The following is a 19671-nucleotide window of genomic DNA, read 5'->3' as shown; positions in this document are numbered from 1 at the left end:
ACCCTATCCTCAATAATAATTCCCTCTTCTCATTTCCATCACAACATATTCTGAACCTAATAATAACAAATGCCAATTAAAATGTTTGAAATGTCAGACCTTCAGATTTTCAGAAAATCGCATGACTTTGGTTTCAACAATTCATAGTAAAAATCTACTATAATAATGTGTTCAAATAAATTATTTATATTTATTTTCAGCCCCTCTTCATGGTGAAGTACTTTATATTCAGATGTGCTCTGATGCTCTGAATGGAAGAAATCTGTATTATGATGTCAGCCATTAACATTCTGAGAGAAAATTCTGTGGATCTGAGACGTGCTTGAGATTTTCTCTGCTGGACTACACACACACACACACACACACACACACACACACACACACACACACACACACACACACACACACACACACACACACACACACACACACACACAATAACCGCAGACTCTATAGCTTAATATAACAGTGAAATAATAATTTATTGTCAATGTATATTACAGTTTTAAATAAACTTAATTTACTTTCCAATCCACTTGCTTAATCCCTTAATATTTGTAGTGGTATAAAGTTTTGATATACTTTTTAAACCGGTAAATCCAACAGCCCTCTTCTGCTGAATTAGCAAGGCCACACTACTACTAAAATCTGTTTTATACCTTTAACACAACACTGACAACCACTATTAAAAGGAATAGTTCACCTAAAAACTATTCCATCATTTACTCACCCTCAAGCCATCCTAGGTGTGTATGACTTTCTTCTTTAAGCTGAATACATTCTGAGTTATATTAAATAATATCAATGGCTTCCAGCAAATTATGGAAGAATTTTCATTTTTGTGTGAACTATTCCTTTAACACTGGTGGTAAAGAGAAATCCACATGATGAATCAAAGTTCGTCAAAAGTAGCTTTTCAACTACTGTGGTAAATATTACCATTTTGGATCCATTTCTCAATGCTTAAGTCACTCTTTCAAAACTCTTCACACACAGAGCACAACAGCAGTCTGTGTGGGCTAAACTGTAGATTATTTATCATTGCTTTGACACAAAATGCATTCAACCACGGCATCTTTCAAATGACATGAATTCATTTTTCACTCTGACGCAAAAAACACCTAAATTATGTACATACAGGCAATTTGCACACGCATACTCTTTTCAAAACGACTAAACTTAATTTCAAAACCTAGCATAATCAAAACTGGAAAAGACATATTGGAATATATTCCAAATCTAAAAAAATTTAAACTATCAAACAATTAGATGTAGCTGAACAGGTGTTATTTCATTTTCAATACCATCTAAACAAAAGGGGAAAACATAGGAATAATAGTGTACTGTAATATATATGGACTAACATATTCTAAACAGCAGAGAGTGTCATTCTTGTTTTGTAAAGAATTTTTAATGCTACCTGTTGTTGGTGTTTTTAGGTCATTGTTTTATGAGTGACAACCTTTTCTAGTGTTATGGAAGAATGGCTTGATTTGAGACACTGTATGAAGTGTTTTGGGAGTTTCAGTGCATTTTGAATGTGAAATTTACTACATTCACTGCAATGCCAAGCTGAAGGTAGGTAAGGAGAATGTGTAAAGTGTTGAAAAAGTGGCCTTGCGATTGTAACCTTGCGATTGTCCCTTCCCATACCTACCAGGGGGTCGGCTGCGCCCCTGCCTTCGTCTTCAGGCAGGAAATGCAGATTATGTACCCTTGTATTGCGAGCTACAGACGAGGCCTATGCCAAATAACTTTATATCATAATTCTTGCTTGCTGGACTGGGTAACACTTTAGAATACTGTCCCTTCATTAATGAATAATTACACAGGAACAAACGAATAATGCATTATTAACATTCTAGTAACTACTTTTAACTAACAAGAAACTCTGATTAACAAATTAGTAAGTAATAGCGCTCAGATGAATGTAGAAGTTCATTATTAGCTAATCAAGAACTACTATTTTTTTCATACCTCCCATAGAACTATCTACAGGTTCATAATTAACATGAATAATGCATAATTTATAATAAAAGGTAATGGTAACCCACTAGTAATGACTCAAGTATTACTACATCATTCTAAAGGAACTACTAATTATTTGGATCAGTATTCTAAAGTGAAAAACATGATATCTACCTAATATTGACTGAAGTCATGGGAAGCTTTTGAGATTTTTGTAAGATTTTGTATAGTAATTCCTTTCAATGGATTTGGTAATACTTTAGTCATTACTAGTGTGTTCCCATGATCTTCACTTTAGAATACTGATCCAAATAATTAGTAGTTCCTTTAGAAAGATGTAGTAACACTTGAGTCATTACTATCCAAAACCTTACAAAAGCCTTAAAACGTACAATGACTTTAGTCAATATTAGGTATTTATCATGTTTTTCACTTTAGAATACTGATCCAAATTATTAGTAGTTCCTTTAGAAGGATGTAGTAACACTTGATTAATTACTAATGAGTTACCATTACCTTATTATATATTATGCATTATTAATATTAATTATGAACCTGTATATAGTAGTTCTTAGTAGTCTTCAGTGAGGTATGAAAAATAGTAGTTACTGATTAGCTAATAATGAACTACCACATTCGACTGAACGCTATGACTTACTAATTCGTTAATCAGAGTTTCTTGTTAGTTAATAGTAGTTACTACAATGTTAATAGTGCATTACTCATTTGTTCCTGTGTAGTTATTCATTAATGAAGGAACAGTATTCTAAAGTGTTACCCTGGACGGTTAATAAATGCATACTTGTTACGTTATTACTCTGTACTCTGGCCCTCCCGAGTCTTTCTGGTAGAAATATAAAACACCTTTGTGGTAACATGCAGGGCCTTCCTTTGAGCGGTGCAACAGGTACGATCGCGCTTTGGGGGGGGGGGGGGGGACGGGGACGGACACATACTAAACACAGTGAACCAACAGTCAACTTCTGTTACACACTTTAAGCATCAAAGCCCTTTGCATGTCCCCTCAGTTGCCAGGCAACTCTACCAAATCCTTATTCATGCTTGGCTGGTTTCTCTGTTGTGGAGGAATCCCAATCCCATTCCCCCTCCGTTTTCACCTATTTTTATCTGCAATCTAGCAACCTTTCATCAATTTTTTTTTCATCTCACGCATGAACATGTAAGCGTAAACATGGGCACTGCAGGTGAAATCTATAATTTTCCCTGCTTCTTTGGTAACCTCATATGCATTATTGTCACTTTCGTCTTTTAGGACACTTTTTTTTCTAATGCTATATATCAGTACTGTGCTATTATAGTACTTTTAGAATTAGAATTATAGCTTTTTTATATATAGTTTCAGTTTTCATTTAAGGTTTTGGTAATTGTGCTTTTGTCATGTTTTAAAAACTATTTCTATTTCGCTTTAATATATTTTTATTTCAGTTTTAGTATTTCAACTCCATCTAATATTTTACTTTATTTTATTACACACATTTTAATAGTTTGGGCAAATGATTACAGACACTAAAGATTATAGTTCTGTAAAAAGTGTGTGTGCATGTGCAAAAAAAAACAAAAACTGCTGCAATCTATTGAGTTGCCATTGTAGTACATAAATGCCACCATGCTGTTTGTTCGCTCCGATTGTTAATTTATCACAGGCGACAACAAATCAAATCTTGAAAGGAAAGTGCCGTGACATTGTCAGTCTGTTTGAGAGGAGGAATGGAATTAGGAAACAATTAAATACATTCTCATTAAACAAACAATTACAATTTGGAGCTGCAGCTTTACATACATATCATGTTCAAACATTCTCGACAGCTTCCGGAGATGAAGTAAACACCATATTAGTATGAATGATTTAGTTTTGTTCTCATTTAATTTTTTTTCTCATCACAATGCGCATTGTTAGCTGAGGGATCCATTGTAAACGCTAAGCAGTGTTTGTGAAGGCTTTAAATGGCTTCAGCCACAAGCAAACACACACTTCTGTGGATTCTATGCCTCTGTGATCTTTCACATCTGATAAACCCTCACAACATCCTCGCAGATGTCGCTTGAGGCAGAACGCTTTGTTAATTCCACCTGACAGGGGATCAGCATCAGTTCCACCTTAAAAGGGGCCAATAAATGGAATCCAATTTAGTTTTTGAGTCTCCCCCCCTGGTCAAGTCTGTGTGCGTAATGATTGTACGCACAAGTGGACACATCTGTTCTGACAGATGCTTGTTTGTACCCTAAGATATGTTTTTCTATATGGTGCAAAGGAGTGAGGGGAGGTTAATGGAGAACTGTTTTTCTCTGTTTAGCTGTGTGTGTGCATTGATAGCTATATCTCTATACAGGCAGATACTGCTTCCATAACCAAACGAGATGAGCTGGGAGCGTTGCTGTTATGCTATTAAAGGAAGATCTTAGATAAATGCACACAGGCTGCCGGTTCTCTATTCAACACTGCTAATCTCAAATTCTGCTGGTTAGTCGAAGCGGAGTCAGCTATACAAAAAGCCTTTAGACAGAATAGAGAGACAGATTGAAAAGGGAATGAAATGCAGGAAGACAATATGGATTGGGGGCTAGTGGATTTGACAAGAAATGCAGACTTTTAAAAGCAGGGCAATAAAAGAAGCAGCTGGAACAGAGCGAACTTATCAATAGTGTACTGACTTGTGCCACGTCAGCTCGCAAATGCCATTCCACTGAATCAGACTGCGGTTAGTTAACTATAACTAAAGCATAAAAACTATTTTTGTTACATCTGTTATAAATGTTCACTGAAACTTAATAAAATATTAAAAACGTGTTTTATTTCAGCTAGTTGCCAAGGCTGCATTTCTCATTTTTATTTATTTTAACTTGATGTAGGCTACTAAAAAACTAAAACTGAAATGCAAATGAATAAAAACTGCATAGGGATATATATATATAAAATAAATCTAATAAAAATGACAAAAACCCCAAAACTTTAATTCAATTTAATCCTTAAACGCATATCTCGGGTCTTTAGTGACCCGGGACGTCATTCGCTACCCTCCTCCTCCTCATTCATTTTTATAAAAGTTAGACATCAAACTTCTTAGTATTCCCCAATCAATTCATTATAAACAATATAACAAGAAAAAAATATATAAAAGAATGCCTGTTTTCCCATTCATTTTGTAAAAATTGTATAGGGTCACTAACAACCCAAGGTGTGTAACAGTGTAAGTATATTTTTTCTGCACAACAATAATTTAATCTTTGACTAAATAAGTGCAATTCATCGTTATTCCACAAGGTGGAACTGACTGATACACAATGATGAAGTGACGTTTCACTCATAGTTACCGCAGGCAAAAAACAAAACTAACACAGATCATCAGCAAAACTTGATGGTGGATCTGGTGAAGAAGCTGTCAGCGATCAAAATATTGATTTTAAAGATGTTGAAAATGATAGTTTAGAGAATATGTTTGAGCGCTGGAATGTGTCTACAATGTAAACAACGTAGAAGAATGACAGGGAAGAGAAGAAATTGTTATTTTTGTTTTGTTTTTGCGCACAAAACTTAAGTTTGAACCACTAATGTCTTTACTCCTGGACCTTGAAAGTGGTTGTTGCGTTGTTGTCGAGGAGGGGTCAGAAAGCTTTCTGATTTTATCAAAAATATGAAATATTAAAAAAAAAAATCTTCAGAAAAAGATGACATTTTTGAGTGGCACAGTGCAAAAGATCACCCACACAAAAGGAGAGTAACTGAGCCATGGCTATAACAACACTTTATTTCAGTCAACAGGGGAGCTGTCTTTTTGCCCAGGCCGAAAACTGAGAACAGAATGGCAAATTGAAAAGCTGTTAAAAGTAAACCCACAGTAGTTCATTCAAGCGTTTATACTTGTCAGGATTGTTGATGTTAGTAATGAAAACTCTAAACTGTTTGACACATGATATATTGAGTGAACCGTACATTTTGATATTTTCATGGCATCATTAGGCGTATATATCATACTGAGAAGCCCATTACAACCTTTATCTGCGGTAATCCTGAAGCTACAATCAACATGTACTGGCAATACCATATGAACAACATCCTGTCACTGCTGCAACATTAAGCTAATGTAAGTATCAGTGGCCACAATTTGAGTAAGGTATACAATAGACCAACATATTGCTCTCATTTTAACCTAATGACAAGCAAATTAACCCAAACTATTTAGGGCAATTCCCACAGCAGAAATGACTGAAAAGCAGTGCTAGTTCCATCGAATCAAAGTGTCCACAACAATATGGTGCATTAAGGTGCTTCAGACAAAATCATTGAATTATTAAGCTTTAAACCACGTGTGGGTGTGCGCTTTCATTGATGATAAATTGCACACGGCTTAGAATTAGATGCACAGGTGTGTGTTGTTAGGGAAAAGATATGCAATCTAATTTGATGCAAACAAAAAATAAATAAAGTGCCATATCTAATTGACTTGAAATGCTACATAAGTCAATATAAAAGTGCAGTGATATGTTTCACAGATACTGTAGTGCAGCTCTAACAAAACAACACAGCAATCACATTTTGTACAGGCTTTCATTGTCTTTGATGCAACATACCTGTGAGCTTAATTCATAATTTAGCCAAAATACTGACACAGACATAAACATATATTGACATATTATAAATGCATAATACACAAATACAATGTAGAAAACACATATATGAGGTCTGTATGAAAATGCCTGTAAACACTGCATAAAATGGCAAGGAAAAACGATCAGTTAAATTCTCAGAAATCACACAACAACATACAAAAATAAAGCTGTGAAAAAAAGTTAATCGGTCCCATTAAAGCATGCTAAGATGCTCTTTTGAAATTGTCCTGGCAGTAGATAGATAGATAGATAGATAGATAGATAGATAGATAGATAGATAGATAGATAGATAGATAGATAGATAGATAGATAGATAGATAGATAGATAGATAGATAGATATGGTTAATTTAGGATCATTTGTATGTATGTAGCATACTGTGAATGATAGATAATGGCTCACTGGGAGGGCACCATGTTCTTAATAACAGGTTCTCTGTTGAGGTATGTGGCCCAATAAACCAAGTTAAAGCTGCCAAAAAGCACCGGGAAGATGATGCGGGACATACGGTCAATCTTGCTGACACTGTTGAAGGTCTTCTTTGCTTCTTTAGCCACCGGCTGAGGTTTACTGGGCTCCGCTGTGGCGCTCTTAGAGACGGTGGGCAGAGCCGAGTCCTTCGCAATATGGGGTGCGTAGTTTGCCACAGCGACTGCATATGCGTTGTTCTTTTTCATAACAGACATCTCCTTTTTCTGAAGTCAGAAGAAATTAGTTAACACATTGCTACATATTCAATCAATGATATCAAGCTAAATTTTATATTAACTCTTTCCCCGCCATTGACGGAAGTTTCTGTCTTTCCGTGTTTTCACTGTTATACGGTAGGGGGCTACTGCACATCTTCTGAAAGAGTACTGAATGTCCTGATCAAAACACATGCGAAGAAGACGCAGAAACAAGCGATATCATATGTAATCATATGCATGTGTAAACTAACTAAATAAAACTATAATACTTTTTTTTTTAAATGTTGCTTTTTTATGAAACTTACCCACATTCAAGTGTTGATAAAAACAAAACAACATTTTTTTTTTTTTTTTTATGTTGTAAATTAAAAGTAGAGTTTCGGTTCTTTCTTCTGATATATTGCATATTCAGATATTCATACAACAAAATATTCTGGGGTCAATTTTTGTGAAAATGATTAAAAACGCTTGTGGTGGCTGGCAACGTTTTTTTTTTAAAGAAAACACAGGCGGGGAAAGAGTTAATCTGAAGTCGTTAATGTACAAAAAAAGAGACGTAGTTTCAGACAATGTTCAATCAGGACAAATGGTGAGATTAACTGTACTGAATTAACGGTATTGGTTTCCCTCATCTAAATAACACTCCTCTTCCCAATGACAATAATCAAAGCCACCAGATGCGCTCCACTCCAAAATCAAAGCAAGGTCTGTGTCGTCATGGTTACCTTATCACTGACAATGCTCTTTCCATCCCAGGCCCAGCCGCGCTTGGTGAAGTAGTTTACAGTGGCAAACTCGATGAGAGCTGAGAAAACAAACGCGTAGCACACAGCAATGAACCAGTCCATGGCTGTGGCGTAGGCCACCTTTGGTAAAGAGTTTCGAGCGCTGATACTCAGAGTGGTCATCGTTAGCACTGTAGTCACACCTGGAACAGAAGAACAACACAAAAAAAGCTCAGGGATTGCTGTTTATAAAGATACCGCATTAGCACGGCATGCCTCTCTGCAGATAATTGCCAGCCTTTATTCCGTTCGCTCATTAGTGGAAGAGACAGCACAGATGTACACGTGTAATCACAAATGCCCTGGGCTAATGAAATTTTGTTCATTTCAGCAGTCAGTTATATGCCCCGAGTGGACCTCCTGTCCTCATTTTATATACATGGTCTTCCGGGTTTTTTTGTGAGCAATTGTAATTATTTTTTGCAGCCTCCGTGTATAAAACACTTGTAAAAATTCTAGTGTGTACTCTTTCCACATCCCCACTCTTTTTGACCCGTTCAATATGACTATAAAAAAAAGATAATTTTTAAAAAATATATATTTATATATAATATATGATATATTTTATATAATTTATTTCATTCTACAGCTGTAAAACTACAATTTCTCCTGTTAAACCATCGTGCTTTTATTTTGCCGTGTTTTCAAATAACTAAATCCAGTTACAGAACTATGTGCTGTCTGCGCTGGCTTTGCGCTGCATCATTCAATTTTGCCATTTATAATTTTTTTGATTTTTTCAAATCAATTGCACCTTATTCACAAAATGTAATGCAACAAACTTAAGAGGGATGTTTTTTTTTTGTGATCATGGCAGCTTTGATTAATGAAATGATGATCAAATGATGGAGAAGATAATATAACCAGCATTTCAAAAAGCCAATTTAGGTCCCTGCCTGGATCACAGTAGTTGAGTGATGCTGAACAGTCCCTGTAAATTGCATCATATTGCGGTAGTTTGCTACATCCCCTCACAACCGAGCACTCAGAAAATCCAAGATGTAGAATTGTGGTGTTAAAATTGTGAATTCTGCAATTCATGAGTGTTTACCTAGATAATTCCTTTAGTGAATTGGGCACGAAAACAACCAAGCATATGTATAAATGACGCTATCAGCATTTCATTCTTAGTGAATTTTCCCCCCTGTGAGTCTGTGTTTAATTTAAATGTGTCTTTCGCATGCTATGGCTTCCTCCCACTGAATACATTCAAAAACACAATTTTATAGCTATCTGCTTCATCCCTAGAGTTCAGACAGAAATTGAAACTGCTAGAGAGAAAATAAAAAACATTACACACACAACATCATCTCTACCCGTGACTGCATCAGTAATTTAATTGGAACAACAAAGTCAGCATGCAAAATTCCACATTATGTTCTGATTACAATCTAATGCACATGCTCACCCACCAAAAACAGTGCGTGCAGGGACGGACTCTCGGTTGAGCCAAAAAGAGACTTGGGATAGGATGACGGTCATTATGCAAGGCAGGTACGTCTGGATCACAAAGTATCCAATCTTCCTCTTTAGATGGAAATGGGCAGTCATCACTGTATATTCACCTATTACGGTAGAAGAGAAACATATTGTAAGAAATGGGAAGAGACTAGATGAATCCATGTGGTTTTGTGTCTGCTTGCGAACATCTTACCAGTACTGGACTTGATGGTTTCCTTGTCAACAGTCTGTCCCATTAGGTCATACTGGTTAAGTCTAGATCCATCCGGAGCTACTTCCACCGATAAGGTGGCATTGCGTGTCCAAACATACGTCACCTCTGTCAAAGTGTAAGCATCTAAGCACAGGAGAAATATATATTAAAATAAAACCCAAAGCACAGACACATATTAAGCACCATGGGAATGAAATTAATGTTTTACAATGTCACTCACAGCTGCCAAATTTCAGAGGACAGGAATGGAAATCCATTGGAAAGTCCTCAAGATGCATTGGGCATTCAGCTTGCACTGTCAACCTGCACAAATATACACACACAAACACACTTTACACAACAGTCACCCCTCAAAGTTATGTGTTCTTAATAGGGCTGTTAATTAAATACATTAGATTAGTATATAAAAATCATACACTGTATAAAAAGGAATTTTCCCACCATTAGAGCAATTCAAGCTTGAAATACTGTAAAATGAACACTCCCATTTAAAAGTTTGAGGTCAGTAAGATTTGTATTATTATTATTATTTGCAAGAAATTAACATTTATATTCAGCAAGGACCCATTAAATTGATCAAAGGTGTCAGTAATGACATTTATAATGTTACAGAATATTTCTATTTCAAATAAATGTTGTTCTTTTGAACTTTCTATTCATTTAAGAATCCTCCAAAAATGTCCTCCAAAATATTAAGCAGATATTGATTGGATCATGTGACACTTCAGACCGTTGCAAATTCAGCTTTGCATAATAGGGGTTAATTACATTTTAAATTATATTACAGGAGAAAACATTTTAAATTATAATAATATTTCACAATATTGCTAATTTATTGTATTTTTAATCAAATCAATTCATAGTGAGCAGAAGAGGCTACTTTCAAAAACAATTAAATATCTTACTGACCCCAAACTTTTGAACAGTAGCGTATAGCTGATTTGGTCTTGAGATGTGTTTTAATGATATGCATTTTAATGACATGCATTTAATGTAATGTCTATTCAATTATTTATTCATATACCAAAATAATATCTTTCAGTTATCTTGATTCTGGGGCTTTCTTTAGTTCTTAAATATTCATAAATGCAATTAATTGTAAATGATTTGATGAATTAAACTGCATATCAGGTAATTATTTTGATTAATTGATAACTATAGTACATGTAGTAATCTATGGGCACCTCATGGTGTACAGTAGAGTGCCGTTCTCCATGATGCGCAGCAGTTTATTAGGCATGGTCATGTTGTGAGCCACAGATTTCTTGCCGTTGTGAAAGAAAGTGTCTGGGGTCCAGATTTTACTGGCCATCAGGTTGTTGAGACGCAGGATGTTCATCGGCCCGTGAAACTTCAGCCGCTCGTCTGTCCAGCGCTGACGGAAAAACACATCCACTGTGTATTCCTGAGAACAGAGAGTGACTTTTGAGAGAGAGGCTTTCGGAGATCAGAGTGCAATAGTGCAAGACATTCTTCACTGCTGATATGCATCAGGCAATAGCTGACACAGAAAATGTGTTTTGATTCAAAGTCTAAATCCACTAGTCAAATGCTTGTGTTTTATTTATTTTTGTTAGTTCCATACTATGTTTTATTATAAAATATGCTATAAGAAAGCTGAATAGATTTTCTTTTAATAAATACTTTTATGCATCAAGGACGCATGTAATTAATCCAAAGTTAAAATAAAGACATCAATATAATCTTTTCAAAATAACTGCTGTTGAACTTTCCATTTATCAACGAATAAAAAAAAAGTCACATTTCCACAAAAATTAAGCAGAACTGTTTTAAACATTGATAATAATAAGAATTTTTTCATGAACACATCATATTAGAATGATTTCAGAAGGATCATGTGACACTGAAGACTGGGAGTAATGATGCTGGAATTCAGTTAAAAACATTATACAGTTTGAAACATGATTAAACAGAAAGCAATTTTAAATTGTAATAATTTAGCTGGAATTCAGTTAAATTACAGTTCGAAACATGGTTAAACAGAAAGCAGTTTTAAATTGTAATCATTTTTCACAATAATACTGTTTTTACAGTATTTTTGACCAATAGTGAAATGCAGCCATGGTGAGCATAAGAGCTATTTCTAGATTTTAAATTCGATTTCACATATTCATTATGGTCTCAGACTTTGGATGTCACTGTAAACCTTTCAAAAACATCTAAAAAAGTATAAAGTTAAGACTGAATGGACTTCCTCAGCAAGGGCCAGTGACTTCAGTTCTCTCAATGTGATCATTGTCTGTGTATAATGTGTGTGTTTCATCTTCCTCTCTAGTACTACTAAGTGGCAAAGTGTCAGAAGAGCTTCACATCACTGCATTATATCCTAATCTCCCAGGCACAATGCTGCCATGCATCGACCCCCAGGGTGAAGGCGGGCATCCAGTTTCCATGGCAGCACAGAGACAGAAAAACACAATGTTATGTACGTAAAAGAAAATACTTATGCACTGGCACACTCATACAGGAAAGATAACATGGTATGACAGTACATGCTGTCACTGGAGCACTGGAGCTCTGCAACACTCACAGAACCAATCTGTGATGCTTCGTTTCCTTTCGTTCTTCCATCAGCTTTCACAAAGTCACAATCATGCTGTAGGAACAAACCTATTATGGGTCCATACTAAGTTAATTCCAGTACTGTTATAAAATCTAAAACCTTTATCTCAGGCAAAGTTTGAGGAAAGCTGGCCTGTCATTTGAAATACTTGCTAACGTCTTGCAACATTACCCACCATTATGCAGGAGTCCCGCAGAACTCCTCAAGCAAACAGACAATACTTGTCACTTTCCATTCTGTCATATCATAACCACACGGCCTGAAGGGAGTGGAACAGTAAGACTAATAATAATAGCCTGCTTTTGTGTTCCTCCATAGTATATGTCTATTTTAAGGCATTATAATGTATGGAATTGGGGAACTCTAAAGGAAGTTGTCTTTAGGAAGTTGTCTGTCAGAACACACGATTTATGTCACACATACACTAGATATAAAACAGATATCAGTATCAATTACAGTAATATTATAAATTCTATAAAAGTCGCCATCATAGACTCGTTGAAAGAAATTAATACTTTCATTCAGCAAGGATGCTTTAAATTGACCAAAAGTGCAGTACACATTGATAATATTACAAAATATTTCTATTTCAAATAAATGCTGTTTTTGAGCTTTCTATTTAATGAATTCTGACACACAAAAAGAATTACAGTTTTCACAAAAGCAGCACAACTGCTTTCAATAATAATACATGTTTTTTGAGCAGCAAATTGCCACATTAGAATGATTTCTGAAGGATCATGTGACACTGAAGACTGGAGTAATGTTGCTGGAAATTCAGCTTTGCCATCACAGGAATAAATTACAGTTTAAAATATAATACAATAGAAAACCGCCATTTTAAATTGAACAAAACAAAATCACAGTATTGCAGATTTAATTGTATTTTTCATTGAATAAATGCAGCCTTGATAAGCATGAGAGATTTCTTTCAAAAACTTTTTTTTTTTTTAAATCATACCGATCCCAAACTTTTGAATGGTAGCGTTAATTACATAGTGCAGTGTTGTTTCATATTATTTACAAAATGATGCAAATCTCTCTAGAATCTGACTTTACTCAATAGGATATTAAATAGCTGTACTACAGTGATGACTGGGGAACTGTGGAGACATGCGATTCAAGCAATGTACTCGAGTAAATCATGATTTCCCAAGAGCACCCAGAAAAAAATAAAAACTGACAGATATACCTAGTGTGATGATCGTCCTGACATAATATGGTCATTACGAACAGAGATTTCCCTACTACAGGATAGTGAGAGTATTCAGTGGGGTTTAGAAAACACTCAGCTGGACAGTAAAAGATGATAAATAAATAATGAATGAATGAAAACCATTTTTCTTCCATCTGACCTTTTTTTTCTCTATTCTAAAGAGAGCAGACAGTGTGAAGTGGGGAAAAGAGGAGTACTGAGAAAAGCTTTTAGCCAGCAGCAGGTACCAAATGCTATGAATAGACAACAGATGGAAAACATGGAGTGGGGTAAGAACTGATAAAAATGCTAACCAACAGGACAATAACAAATATTTTTTATAAATACTATTTGATTCGCACTATACAAAATAAAAATAAAAATCATCTGTTGTGTGAAGAGGAATGTCTTACCATGTCTGTATCTGATACTGGCCCGAGACTGGTCACATAGATATCAGTCTTCACCTCTGTCACTCGATCTATGTCACACAGCAAAAAGAAAGTTCAAATTACATTATCAACCAGGAACTCAATTTACCAACATTTTCATGACCTTATATGTCTCATGCGTTATATTCAAAGTTCACTAAAACCATAATAGCTTTGTTTGAAGATTATCAGTGAACAACAACTTCAATTTCAGCCTGCTCTTCATATAAATCTATTGTTTGGCTTTAGCGGATGAGTCATGTGGATTACTTTCATGATGAATCGGCATTCACTTTAATGGTTGAAAAACAGAAAATCAGATATTCTGCCTAAGATCTCATTTGTGTTCCACAGATGAAGGAAACTAACTCAGTGCTCAAATTATATGGAGGTGAAAAAAGATGTACAATTTTCCATTTCTGAGCTAACTATTATACTTTAACTTATCATTAGTGGAACCGCAAAACTTCATCCTGGCTCTTCGCTCGACTGCATGTCCACTGACTCCAGTGTATGCGTATGTGTGTGCTAGTCTCTGTAAATCTCAAAAGGAAACACTCACAAGAAATCTATTTGCCTCATGGTGGGCGTTGCTTGATCCAAGGTGTCTTTCATGTTGCCAAGCTCAGAGTGTACAAACAATGGCAAGGGTCACATAAATAACACTGACAGAATACACAAACAGGGTTTGTCGACTGTCAAGTGGAGGTGAGATTGCTGGTTTTGTTTTCCTCTCCTTCAGTCAGTATTCTCAGGTCATCAACACCTCGTTATAATTAGTTTAACAGTGGTAAAATCAGGTCATAAACATTGAATCACTGAATCATGTTTCTGAACACATAAATGAATCCAGCTACTGATTTTTCCCACTGTTGTGCTAAATCCATTGGACTGTATAAGTAACACAAGAGTTTTTATAAAATTCCTAAATAGAAAAAACAATCACTGTCATTTGCTTATTAGTACAACAAGTGAATATAATTGTAAAAAAATCAACTTTGCACAGGCTTATTGAACAACCTCATTTGAGACAACTCTAATTTCATGCATCTAATTGTCTAATCAATCATCACACTCTTTTTTACCTCCCAGACCAGGCCTCAGTCTGTTGTCGTAGCCATCGAGTAGCCGGTCCAAAATCCGCGTGAAGAGGGTTATGTTGTTTTTAAAGGCATCTGAGCCAGATACTTCTGCCTCAGAACTACACAAGATACATTTGACATCACAAAAGTGTGTTACATAAACATACTTGCACAGAGTTGCACACAGAGAAAGCTTTGCTCTTTTCCAATAAAGTTGTGAGATGATAATGACCATCTGGCAAAAGCACAAACATGGCAGCTGTACCAAAACACCTGAGACTTTTAGGAAACGTGTCTCTTGTCTCCGAATGGCCAATCTACTAACATATCCCTATTCCCTGTAGGTTTGTGCTTATTTACATACAGCTTTTTTTTTTTTTTTTGGTAATTCATTTTGTGAGCATAAGATGAACATTTTTCTAAAAATGTGGAAATTGGCACACTGTCATAATTCAGTTGCAAACACTGACTAGGAATGTTATGAGTAAAAGAATCACTAGTATTTTTGAATAATGTCAATTAACGCAGAAAAATAAATTAGGGTAATATTTCAATTATTAAATTAACTTAATACCTCAGGGTTAGTGTAAGACACTGACAACACAAGTTAGTGCTAGCATGCAGAAATATTTTGCTCCTATTTCTGTTAAAGCATTTTCATTAACTCTTACTTAAAAATGGTATACCGTCATTCTTGCGGTGGGACTACTGTACTATGCAAACAGCTGTCTAGTTATTCATAACAGACGTAATATTTGTACGTTATCCACCTGGTATGTTTAAGAGAGCATGCAGAAATATTCATTTTAAACTGTTTCTGGCTGATTTTCAGCATTGAACGTTATGAACATTTAAACAACAGGTAGTACACACATTTATGTTCTTCTACATCACCTTTCTGTTATTGATTTCCTTGCACAAACATTGTGTGAAAGTTACCAGGTTTACACTGGCGGTACAACGCCATGACAATAAAATTGGATTGGAACAAGTTAGTGAGTGATTGTATCACACTAGTATTACAGTGTGTTATGTATAATAAACTAAGTTTATTTTAATGTATATTACCGACAGTCTTGTTTACTTATGACCCTGTAGAGGCTAAGTGGTTTGGAGAATGAATGGATGGATGGAGTCTCGTTTACTTTTATTCCAAGTTGCCTTGATGATTTTAGCTTAAACATATTATCGAAATTACTATCTGAGGTAATCACCATGCTGTCCACTGAGATGAACTTAGATTTAACCACGAATATTCCTTTCAATTATTAAATTGTGTATGTTTCACCCAATTATCTGTATGTCTTTTTAGGTGAAACTTTCTGTACGACTTTCTTTCTTCTGTGGAACAGAAAATATACTTTGAGAAATGTCTCGAGAAAGAAGTGTTTTATTTTTTATCCATACAATGGAAGTCAATGGTCACCAAAATTATTTGTTTACCAACATTTCTCAAAAATGTATTCCTTTATGTTCAACATAAAGTAATGTTGGTAACCAAACAGTTTTGGTGACCATTGACTTCAATTGTATGGACGAAAAACAACGGGACATTTCTCAAAATATATTCTTCTATGTTCCACAAAGAAAGAAAAACTTACAGGGTTGGAACAACAAAAGGGTGAGTAAATAATTACCGAAATTATTTTTTTTGAGTGAACTATCTCGCACTACTTATTTTTGTCTATTTCAAAACTTTAAGTATACTTTACTTTGGTTATATTTTAAACTGCGGCAATCATTCCAATTAAGCTTTTTCTGTTCGCTTCTCTGAGATATGAGTCTTTTGTTTTGCTTACCAGGAACGCCATAAAACCAGCAGAAACAGGTAGGTTAGAAATCCATTCGAATGACCCCATCGCTGATTCATTGTTGAGTATTTCCCTGCCAAAGAAGTTATTTCAGTCTAAAACATCATTTAAAACGATTAACAAAGAATCAACACAAAAACTTCCAGTGACGTTTATTTCCGCTTGTAAGCTTTTTGCGTTTTAAAGTAACGTGGACCCGCGCATCTCCAGAGCGCGCACTAACGTCAATAAGCTGGAGCCGACAGCAAGGAGCGAGCCTCTGGGCTTCAAAAGTTTTACATCCTGAAACTATTGCTAAAATAACAGCCAGAATCACAGTGCTTCTATATTGTAACATAGATCAATTAAAACGGTCAGAAGGACTGACACGCCCTCTTTGACTAAGTTTGGATGGTCACAGCTTTAGAAAACGAATCGATCTTTTACAAAACCAAACAAAATATATATAAAAATTCAGACAAATTACCTTCGTTTGACCAGTGCAGCTCCTTTTAGACAAAGAACTATGAAAAGTTGGAATCGTGCTCCTTCTGTCTCATCCGTATTCACGGAAACTCCCAGGGCGCGCGCAAATGCATGTAGGCTAGACTGGCACTGTGAGAGTGCAGATAAGTGGAATATGCCTTCTTCTTTGAATCCTTACGGAAACATGATCAAGAGGCGTCCCCTGGTCGCAAAGACACACAATCCTTCTGTATATCCAAGGCTGGTCATCAGAGTGCTAGATCTGCTTGTATGAGTCCATATAGGCGTAAGCCCGGCGAGCATCAAGTAGCCAAAAGACGCAAGAGGGGACACCGGGTCCTAGAGCGAGCACAACTCACACTTCTGTCCACTGGAGAGCGCATGGACATCATATGGATGACCACATCAATCACGTTTATTCTGTCAATTGTGTTGAATAAATAGGATGCTAATACCCATAACCAAAAAAAAATATTCCAAACGTTCCAAACCTGTGTTACTTTCTTTCTTCTGTGAAGCATAAAATAAGTTATTTTAGTGTTTCTTTTGTCCCCCCCAATGGAAGTCAGTAGTTACCAAAACTGTTTGGTTACCAATATTCTGCAAAATATCTTATACTCAAAGTTCATATTCCTCTATATGTTATTCTTATATAGGTCTTATGTTTTAATTTATATTTTAAAATGTAGGCTAAGTGATGCAAAGTTAAATTTTCAGCATCATTGCTTCCGTCTTCAGTGTCAGATGATCCTTCAGAAATCATTCTAATATACTGATTTGCGGCTCAAGAAACATTTCTTATCATTATCAGTCATATTTTTGTCGTAATCAGTGAGATGTGTTATTCACATTTGGTACTGAAAACAATAAAGTACTATGTGACTTATTTTATACATGTAGAGCAGAGGTGGACAAAGTACACAACTTCCTTATTGAGTGAAAGTACAGATACATGGTCAGATGTTACTTGACCGAAAAAGACTGATTTTTACTGAATTAAAATTACAGAAGTACTTAAGTAGTATTAAAAGTACTTAAGTATCAAAAGTAAAAAGTAAATGTCTATGCATTGTTGTATTATTCAACACAGTTTCAGTAGTGGGATTGAATGTGAGATTGAATAAGTGCACTCCATAACCTCCACATGGATTTGGACACCCAAATGGCTGTTCCCTCAAATAGTCCCCTATTTAAAGTTTTTTGGCTTTTAGTATGAATATGTTCCTTACTGTTATCTATAGGCTAGTGTGCTCCAAAACAATGACAAAATTTGCATTTAGAAGACCAAACCCAACGTTAAAAATGAAAATCAGGTTGATGTCAGAATCCAACACCAGATTGACATTAATCTCCAACGTTGGACAGACGTCGTATTGTGGTTGAAAATGAAAATCGGGTTGACGTCAGAAACCTGACTTTCATTTCCAACCAAAATGCACCCCCTGCAACCAAAATCATCCCCTGACTGACGTCACTACTTTCTACTCAAGGACCTCGACAGAATTGTAGTGGAGTAAAAAGTACGATATTTGTCTTTCAAATGTAGTGAAGTTAAAGTAAAAAGTTTCCAGAAAAAATAATACTCAAGTAAAGTACAGATACTCAAAAAGTGTACTTAAGTAGGCTACAGTACTCAAGTAAATGTACTTTGTTACTGTCCACCTCTGATGTAGAGTTAATCATAATCTGATGTGTATCAATCCGAGTAATGACCAAGAAGTATGATATTCATCTCTCATGTCTTTGTTCAATTCAACATAATCACTCTCAATTGCTTCATTTCTTAAGATAAGGTTTTAAAAAGAAAAGAAAAGTGAGCTGAGTAAAAAAATCACAGCAGTTCACATGAAATGTAGACAGGAGTATAGGACCAAATTGCTATTTGTTGTGAAAAGGATAAAAACCAACATGCAGCCAACTCCCAAGACAAACATTAAAAGTATTAATTTAATTTGATATATATATATATAACTTTATCATGGCCAGATGTATTTTTTACATGTTTGTTTAAACATGAACAGCTGTGTCTGTTGTGAGGATCTCCAGGAAGATACAATTTCATGCTTATTTATGCTGACATTTGTTGACATTTTCTGACATTTAAGATTTCTGGTCGGAGGAGCAGTGCAGGTAGAATGTACAGAAAGCTAAAAACACTGACAGGGCAGATAAGCAATATGTCAAGACCCAGATAAAACAAATAGGTACAACATACTATTAAACATGTTTGTGTCCACAAGAATGTGCACACACACTCTCTGGCTCACGCACACATACATCATGTACATCAAGTCATTAAAGGGGGGGTACAATGGTGTTTCATGTATTCAGAGTTGTTTACACTGTTAAAGAGATGGA

At 35.5% G+C, this 19671-nt stretch overlaps 1 protein-coding gene across 1 annotated transcript; it reads right to left on the bottom strand.

The window, feature by feature from the left end:
• Positions 1-5707: 5707 nt before the first annotated feature.
• Positions 5708-17696, bottom strand: gabra2a (gamma-aminobutyric acid type A receptor subunit alpha2a). The gene is made up of 10 exons (XM_079855616.1): positions 17315-17696; positions 16837-16921; positions 15041-15156; positions 13938-14005; positions 10930-11150; positions 9966-10048; positions 9725-9868; positions 9483-9635; positions 8011-8213; positions 5708-7291 (listed from the first exon to the last, which is right to left on the bottom strand). Exons 2-10 carry the CDS (start codon positions 16905-16907, stop codon positions 6995-6997), a joined length of 1356 nt encoding a protein of 451 aa, XP_079711742.1. The 5' UTR covers positions 16908-16921; positions 17315-17696; the 3' UTR covers positions 5708-6994.
• Positions 17697-19671: the final 1975 nt, after the last annotated feature.

The sequence above is a fragment of the Squalius cephalus genome, assembly GCF_949319135.1.
Source record: "Squalius cephalus genome assembly, chromosome: 21".
Lineage (NCBI taxonomy): Eukaryota > Metazoa > Chordata > Actinopteri > Cypriniformes > Leuciscidae > Squalius > Squalius cephalus.
This window is presented reverse-complemented; position numbering and strand designations above follow the sequence as displayed.

Excerpts from the sequence above, each read along its gene's own strand:
- gabra2a (XM_079855616.1), bottom strand. The coding sequence starts at position 16,907 with ATGAATCAGCGATGGGGTCATTCGAATGGATTTCTAACCTACCTGTTT. Across the intron at positions 15,157-16,836 it reads CTGGTTTTATGGCGTTCCTG|TTCTGAGGCAGAAGTATCTG; the intron begins GTAAGCAAAACA and ends TATCTTGTGTAG. Across the intron at positions 11,151-13,937 it reads CAGTATCAGATACAGACATG|GAATACACAGTGGATGTGTT; the intron begins GTAAGACATTCC and ends CTCTGTTCTCAG.